At 35.3% G+C, this 9,222-nt stretch overlaps 1 protein-coding gene across 3 annotated transcripts in view; it reads right to left on the bottom strand.

Annotated features, from left to right (window-relative positions):
* Positions 1-9,222, bottom strand: part of CENPK (centromere protein K) — a 36,954-nt gene that overhangs the window by 11,284 nt on the left and 16,448 nt on the right. For all 3 annotated transcript variants that reach the window (XM_010845521.1, XM_010845523.1, XM_010845522.1), the window contains 2 exons: positions 8,609-8,681; positions 4,548-4,594 (listed from right to left, as the gene is read on the bottom strand). In XM_010845521.1, the coding sequence (XP_010843823.1) occupies positions 4,548-4,594; positions 8,609-8,681 (120 nt within the window). The remainder of the gene's footprint in view (positions 1-4,547; positions 4,595-8,608; positions 8,682-9,222) is intronic.

A 9,222-nucleotide genomic window follows, 5' to 3' on the forward strand; every position in this document is an offset into this window, starting at 1 on the left:
TGACTCAATGGACGTGAGTCTGAGTGAACTCTGGGAGTTGGTGATGGACAGGGAGGCCTGGCGTGCTTCAGTTCATGGCGTCACAAAGAGTCGGACACGACTGAGCGACTGAACTGAACTGAACTAGGGTGTTCATTGGTAGGACTGATGTTGAAGCTGAAACTCCAATACTTTGGACACCTGATGCAAAGAGATGACACATTTGAAAAGACCCTGATGCTGGGAAAGATTGAGGGCAGGAGGAGAAGGGGAAGACAGAGGATGAGATGGTTGGATGGCATCACCAACTCAATGGACATGGGTTTGGATGTACTCCGGGAGTTGGTGATGGACAGGGAGGCCTGGCATGCTGTGGTTCATGGGGTCGCAAAGAGTCGGACATGACTGAGCAACTGAACTGAACTCAGTTCTATGTAATATTTCACTGTTAAATTAAAAGATATAAGAGGTTTTGAGCAATAAATTGTAATTTCATACTGAAAGGCAATTCAGTGGAAAATTTTCAGTAACCAGGCATATTAGGTAGGTCTCTTTTCTAAGGAAACTATACTAAACAGACGCAGATGAGAATCACTCATTCAACAAATATTTCTTGATCAGTTGTAACACCAGGCACTGTTGAAGGAGTCAGGGATGCAAAAGTGAACAGATTACAAAGAAGGGAATCCACACAAAGAAAACAAACTTGAAACTCCAGAGAGGGATAAATACAATAAAAATAGGTCAAAGCAAGAGTACAGAAATGAGGAGCAGAGATGGCATTTTTAGGTATGATATAGACAACACTGATAGCACATCAAATATGGTCCAATAATGGACTTAAAAATAAAAAAATTTATTTAAAAAAATGTGAAAATTTGGATACTAAAAATACAAATAAAGATGCACATAATCCATGGGTCAAAAACACAATCCTCAGAAAAGTAAGAAATTATGATGAACTATTTGAAAATAAAAGCAAGATTAAACTTTCTGGAATAAAGCAAAAGAAGTATTCAGATAAGAATTTACACCATAAAAGCCTGTATTAGGAAAAAAGAAAGCTCTCTCTCTAAATCTAGCTTGAACATCTAGATCATCAAAAAAGCAACAGAGTTCCAGAAAAACATCTACTTCTGTTTTACTGATTATGCCAAAGCCTTTGCTATGTGGATAACAAACTATGAAAAATTTTTAAGAGGTGGGAATACCAGATTACCTTACCTGCCTCCTGAGAAATCTGTATACAGGTCAAGAAGCAACAGTTAGAACTGGACATGGAACAACAGACTGGTTCTAAATCAGGAAAGGAGTGGTCAAGGCTGTATATTGTCACCCTGCTTATTTAACTTATATGCAGAGTACATCATGCGAAACACCAGGCTGGATGAAGCACAAGCTGGAATCAAGATTGCCGGGAGAAATATCAATAACCTCAGATATGCAGTTGACACCACCCTTAATGGCAGAAAGCAAAGAACTAAAGAGCCTCTTGATGAAAGTGAAAGAGGAGAGTGAAAAAGTTGGCTTAAAGCCTAACATTCAGAAAACTAAGATCATGGCATCTGGTCCCATCACTTCATGGCAAATAGGGAAACAATGGAACAGTGACAGACTTTATTTTCTTGGGCTCCAAAATCACTGCAGATGGTGACTGCACCCATGCAATTAAAAGACACTTGCTCCTTGGAAGAAAAGCTATGATCAATCTAGATAGTATATTAAAAAGAAGAGACATTACTTTGCCAACAAAGGTCCATCTAGTTAAAGCTATGGTTTTTCCAGTAGTCACGTATAGATGTGAGAATTGGACCATAAACAAGACTGGGCATCGAAGAATTGATGGTTTTGAACTGTGGTGTTGGAAAAGACTCTTGAGAGTCCCTTGGACTGCAAGGAGATCCAACCAGTCCATCCTAAAGGAAATCAGTCCTGAATATTCATTGGAAGGACTGATGCTGAAGCTGAAACTCCAATACTTTGGCCACCTGATGCGAAGAACTGACTCTCTGGAAAAGATCCTGATGCTGGGAAAGACTGAAGGCAGGAGGAGAAGGGGACAGCAGAGAATGAGATGGTTGGATGGCATCACTGAGTCGATGGACATGAGTTTGAGTCAGCTCCGGGATTTGGTGATGGACAGGGAGACCTGGCGTGCTGTAATCCATGGGTCACTAAGAGTCAGACATGACTGAGTGACTGAACTGATGAACAATGAGGTGCATGTATCTTTCTGAATTCGTATTTTTGTTTTATTCAGATATATATCCAGGAGTGGAGTTGCTGGGTAATATGGTAGTCTACTTTGAGTTTTTTGAGAAACTGCCATACTGTTTTCCACAGAGGATACACCAATTTATGTTTCCAACGGTGTTTGAGGGTTCCCTTTCTCCATGTCCTCACCATTTGTTATTTGTATTCTTTTTGACAATAGTCATACTGACAAGCGTGAGGTATTATCATTTTAATCAGCTTGTTTTTTTGCTTTCTGGGGGGGTATTACCATGAGGCATTCAGGATCTTAGTTCCCCGACCAGGGATTAAATTCAGGCCCCCTGCAGCGGAAATGCAGAGTCTTAACCACTGGACTGCTATGGAAGTCCTAATTTTTTTTACGTTGACTTAAGTCATTTATATAAGTTGGATATTAACCCCTTATCAGTCATAGCATTTGCTAATGTATTCTCCCATTCAGTAGGTTGTCTTTTCATTTTGTTGGAAGTTTTCTTTTGCTGTACAAAAGCTTTTAAATTTAATAAGGTCTTATTTGTTTACTGTTGCTTTTATGTCCTTTACCTTAGGAGACAAAGCTAAAAACACATTGGTATGATTTATGTCAGAGTGTTCTACCCGGTTTCTGGTCTTACTTTTCTGTCTTACTCTTCTGGTCTGTCTTTTCTGTTTTGAGTTTACTTTGTATGTGGTGCTAGAGAATGTTCTAGTCTTATTTTATGTACGGATGTCCAGTTTTCCCAGCACCACTCACTGAAGAAACTGTCTTTTCTCCATTGTAAATTCTTGCCTCCTTTGTTGTACATTAAATGACCAAAAATGTGTGGGTTTCTTTCTGGACTGCCTTACATGTCTACATTAGTTCCTTGTTAGTGTAGAGAAATGTAATATGTTTCTTTCTATTAATTTTGTATCCTGAAACTTAACCAAATACACTGAAGTGTTATAGTAGTTTTCTAGTAGTGTCTTTAGGATTTTCCATGTATAATATCATGTCATCTACAGTGATAGTTTTACTTCTTCTTTTCCAGTTTGGATTCCTTCTATTTCTTATCTTGAGTGATTGCTGAGTCTTGGACCTCCAACACTATATTGAGTGAAATTTGGTAATTCACATTTAAAGCTCAAAAACAAACTCCATTCATAAATTACTTTTTGATGAACATCCATCCTGCTTTCCACTGGGAACCCCCCTGTATGAATAATTATAGACCTTTTTTCTAGGGCCATTTATATTTTCCAGAGATTATTTTAACTCCAGTTTGAGGCTACTTTTATACCATACTTTAGGACCCCTAAAGGAAATCAACCCTGAATAGTCATTGGAAGGACTGATGCTGAAGCTGAAGCTCCAGTACTTTGGCCACCTGATGTGAAGAGCCAACTCAATGGAAAAGACCCTGATGCTGGGAAAGATTGAGGACGAGAGGAACAGGGGAGACAGAGGATGAGACGGTTGGATGGCATCACTGATTCAAAGGACATGAGTTTGAGCAAACTCAGGGAGATAGTGAAGAACAGGAAAGCCTGGCATGGTACAGTTCATGAGGTTGCAAAGACTGGGACACAACTTGGCAACTTAACAACAAAGGACCCCTATAGATAGATCAAGAGAAGGAGCTGGTACTTCCACCACAGTATAAAAATGTTAACTTGAACTTTCTGACTTTTGACCTCACACCAACCTTATTAAACCTGGTGTGCTAGGGTCAAAGCCTCAATAGTTTAATGTCTCCATATAACATGCCTCCAGTTTTCAGGTGTGTGGGTGAAAGTTATCCACTTGATTGCAAGAGAGAGAGAGACAAGGCCTAGTGGTCTATTCTTACTTTAAAGAAATCTTATTTTAAGCTCTACAGTTGAACTCTGAATTTTCAAGTACCAGGTTCCTTCAAATCCAAAGCCTTTCTTCAGTTCTATTGGGCAGAGTCTGTCTGTAAGAATATAGATATTTATTTCAATGTTCTACAACTTTGTTTAAAATTCTTATTTGCTTCTGTCTTATCTCCTAAACTTTGATCTAATAAACTGAGGCTTTAAAAAACATCTTTATTGACCTTTATGTTAAGTTTTAAGGACAGATATATATGTATAATTATTTAGTTATATGTAAACTTTTAGCATTTATTATGAAGTTTAATCAACAAAAATTAAATACAAGAGTAAAGTTTATATATTTAATTCAAAATTCAAAAAATCTGAAGAATCCTATTCAATAAAACATAATTAATACAATTTTAAAGTGGTTTCATCTCATTCACTATGGCATGAACTTATCCAAAACACTTCTTGTCATAAGGTATTTTGGGTCACTACAAATTCATTCAGTGACTTACCTCTTCTTTTCCTAACGTTACCAGAATTTCTTCATTCAGGGGAATCACTACAGGAACAAAACAAACAAAAATTATACATATGCTTAGTTATTTCTCAAAAATCAAGAATTTGATTTTGTAGTTTCTAAGATACCGCTTTCCCTTTTCATTTATATAAAATAGAATGTTTATGAGATGTGTACAGTTTTTATAAACATTTTCAACACCTTTATATATATAGCCAAATTATATATCACATTAGACAAATGTGATATTTTCACATTTTGTTTTCAGTGCTTTTTTTTCTTATTTTATTTTCCCAATCCATCAAAAACAAAATTAATATTCTACAGTGTGTTTCTTAAATATTTCTCTGTGGTTAAATGATTCTATGCATACAAACACAGATCCAATGTATACAGTCTATGCATATTTGTACATATACAAAAAAAGGGTTATTAATTTTGTCATTCCCGGTTTTACAAGAATGAGATCATATCATACACATTACTCTTATTTTCACTCAACAAAACCCATATGGAAATCCTGTGTGGGTTTCATTCATCTGGAGTAAGTCAAATTCATAATTTTAAATCAATGCATATTCCACAGGGTAAATTCATCAAATGTGTTGAGCAATTTCACTACTGATTGAGCACTAACTTCGTGTCTAGAGTTTAGCCTCAAAAAACAATGATGCAGGAAACATTCTTTTATTTATGTCCTTATACACTGATTCTTTCATTTCTGTGGGATAGATTCCCAAGAAAGTGAATTTCACAGAAGAAAATGTGTATTTTGAATTTTAAAATAGGATGCTAGATTCTTTTTTTTAATTTTCTGGAAGCAATGACTAAGAAACAGCAAAAATATTATAAACTCTTCTAAAAATTCTGCCAGTCTGATGAATATAAATTAAAAATCAAATCCTTATATTTACAAAAGTTCAGTTCTTATACTAAATTTATTTTTCCTAATAAAGTGCTACTAAAATTTCTCAAATGGTATACTACTGGAAACTTTCTAAGCTTTCTTCCATGCTAGAGGGTTTTCTAACAGAAAAGAGATATGTAATTCATAAGCCCTGTAGAACTATATAGGACTAATTATAGGCAGCCCTGGGATAGCTATACAATGAAAAGGATTCTAAGAATAAAAAGTTTAAAAATCTCCCTTTTGACAAGTGTGACCAAAAGTAGCACTTCATATTCAAACAATCATTTCAACCAATATGGCAGGCTCTAAGAATATAAAGATTTTTAAAATCTTTCCAGTGTGGCAGTCTATGGGATTCACAACCTTAAGCAAGGTGGGTATTTGACCAACCAGTCAGTGTGTTCAGTGCTGGCAGTACAAGGTCTTTATGTAAGATTATAAGACGTCTGGAAGGTAGAAAGATATACAAGTGTGATGTTACAGAGAAGTCTGCTTTGGATACACAGACATGAAAGCTGTGGAAATTTTGTGTCCTCTCCCTATCCTTCCATCCATTCCCACTCCACCAAAATTCATAATTTGACGTCCTAAGTTCCAGTACCTCAAACATGACTGTATTGGGGCTGGACCATAATTAAGTTAAAATGAGGTCAACAGGGTAGACCCTACTCCATTATGAATGGCTTTCTTATACAAACAGATTAGAACACAGATGGGTGACCATGTGAAGACACAGGAAGAAGATGGTAGGCAGTCTACTAGCCAAGAAGAGAGGCTCAGAATAAACCAACCCTGCCAACACCTTGATCTTGGACTTCTATCCTCCAGAACTGTGAGGGGGGTAAAAAAAGCTTCTGTTGTTTAAGCAACTCAGTCATGCTACTTTGTTATGGCAGTACTAACAAACCAATATAGAAGTCATTAATACAGACATAACACATTAAAATAGGAGCAGAAAAATATAATGCTGAAATAGAGTAAGAAGCAAAAAGCACTGAACACCAACATTTTAATAGCAGAGTATACGTGGTCTTTGAGATGCCCAATATAATGCTGGAGGAGGCAACAAGATACACGGTTGAATATAAATTAAAATCATAATTGTACATACATACATATCAGAGGTGCTGAAATTAAAAAGACTACTAGATGGTAGAGAAGACATAAAACAATGGTGGACACTGGCATGAACATACTAGGTTGGTGCAAACATAAATGCAGTTTCAGATCGTGAATTTTAAATCATTATAACTACGCTCAAACATATCTTTATTAATCAAAATAGGAACCATTATAATCAATACATTTTTGCCAATGAGAAGTTAGTTTATTCCTGTAGCATAAAAATCTGGGCTTCGGGATTTGACAAACTCTTGGAAAGCATTTTCTGCCTCCTGCTGGTTGTGGAAGCGTTTTCCCTGCAAAAGTTGTCAAGATGCTTGAAGAAGTGGTAGTCCGTTGGCAAGAAATCAGGTGAATATGGTGGATGCAGCAAAACATCATAACTTCCAAACATTTTGGAAGCACTGGTTGTATGCTGTGCAGTTAGGTGTTGTTATGGAGAAGAATTGGGCCCTTTCTGTTGATCAATGCCAGTTGCAGGTGCTTCAGTTTTCAGTGCATCTCATCAATTTGCTGAGCATACTTCTCAGATGTAATAGTTTCACTAGGATTCAGAAAGCTGTAGTGGATTAGACCAGCAGCAGACCACCAGTGACCATGACCTTTTCTCGGGGCAAATTTGGCTTTGGAAAGTGCTTTGGAGCTTCTTGTTGGTCCAACCACTGAGCTGGTCATCACTGGCTGTCATATAAAATCAACTTTTCATTACACGTCACAATCCGATTGAGAAATGGTTTGTTGTTGTTGAGTACAGTAAGAAAACACTTAAAACGATGATTTTTTTTTACTTTCAGTCAACTTACAAGGTACTCACTTAACGAGCTTTTTCACCTTTTCAATTTGCTTCAAATACTGAACAACCATAGAATGGCCAACAGTGAGTTCTTCCACAACTTCTTGTGTAGTTGTAAGAGGATCAGCTTCAATGATCCTTTCAGCTAGTTGTCAACTTCTGATGGCCAGCCATGTGCTCCTCATCTTCAAGGCTCTCATCTCCTTTGCTAAACTTCTTGAACCACCACTGCACTATATGTTTATTAGCAGTTCCTGAGAAAAATGCATTGTTGATGCTGCAAGTTATCTCTGCTGCTTCATCACCATTCTGAACTCATATAAGAAAAATCACTCGAATTTCCTTTTTGTCTAACACCATTTCCCTAGTCTAAAATAAATATAAAATAAACAGCAAGTAATGTCATTAGCAAAAAAACCATAAAGCTAGAAATGCACATTCAATGTATAATATAACCACATTTATTTAAGATTATATTCAAATATTAAATGGCAAAGTTCAACATTGCAAAACTGCTATTACTTTTGCATCAACCTAACAGTTTAAAACAAGAATGCAGATAAAATTGTTTAGGAAGAGAATGAGAAAAAAGAATCCTGATAACTGGAAGAAAATGGAGAGGAAACTAAGAAAGAGGAGACAGAGAGGTAGAAGAAAGCAGAAGGGAGACCTAAACAAAAAAAGAGAGTACAATCCATATAGAAGATTGAATACAGACATACATACCACTTAAAAGAATGCAACCTTTAATAACTGAAAAATATCTCCTAGCTGGGTATTATAACCACAGATTTTTAAGTAATTTTCTGTTTCTCAACTAAAGGCAAAAATACCGTTGGACAAATCAAAAGGCAACATAAAATGTATGCAGCTTTTAATGCAAGTATCTAAAATAATTTCTCTCTTCCACTATTTAAGTTTAATTCATTAGGAAACAATACAGTTTCTACTGAGCATATAAAATAATGTCTATGAGGATAAAGTGATGGCTATAATAAAGTCTCTGTAATCAAGATTACTATATTCTAATGTGAGGCAGACATCCTCATCTATAATAATAAAGAAGTATGAAATTCTGTGTGTAAAAAAAGAAAAATAAGGTGACTTCCTTATAGCAATGGAATTTAGACCAATTTCAAGAAAGTTAAATACATCTTGAATTCTTCTCGTGATCATTAAATTAATTCAACATTAATTTATAAAAATACAAATCTAAAAATAAGAATCTTACTTTCAGGAGTTTCTTTTTGCCACTGACTAAGTTCAGCAGTCAAACATTTCACTTGCATAATTAATAATGACAGCTATTTTAAAAAAAAGAAGAGAATAAAACAAAGTTATTTCCTATGGAATATTCATATCTATTCATAGATGAATGTGTAAACAGTCTTAATACTTTAATACAAGTCCATAAAATGGCTAATGTAACAGCCATCTAAACTATAAAAAATTATCACTCCCAACATAATTTTCCTTTAAATTACATTAATTATAGACTATAAATTGTCATTATAGCAGCAATACAGTCCTAAAAATGATCATTTCTAATTTCACTATTCAACCTAAAAGAACCTAAGTACATTAAGTTTATTCTCTGAAGTAATATTCTTTAAAAAAAAAATGCTATTTCTTGCCAATTTTTTGGGACAAATTTGCTTGAAAGATGCTCTTTTTTCCCCTTTCTATGTACTTTTAGAAAAATTGCAACTAGTTTAACTGAGCAGTTATAGTTTAAATACATATATAAAAAATAATTATAAAATGAGACTTATTCCACAAATCACACATACACACACAAAAAAAGTTTTACTATACCAAAGTTTGTAAACTGTATATCCCTTTAGC

This window comes from Bison bison, unplaced genomic scaffold (assembly GCF_000754665.1).
Source record: "Bison bison bison isolate TAMUID 2011002044 unplaced genomic scaffold, Bison_UMD1.0 scf7180017864218, whole genome shotgun sequence".
In the NCBI taxonomy this organism is placed as follows: Eukaryota; Metazoa; Chordata; class Mammalia; order Artiodactyla; family Bovidae; genus Bison; species Bison bison.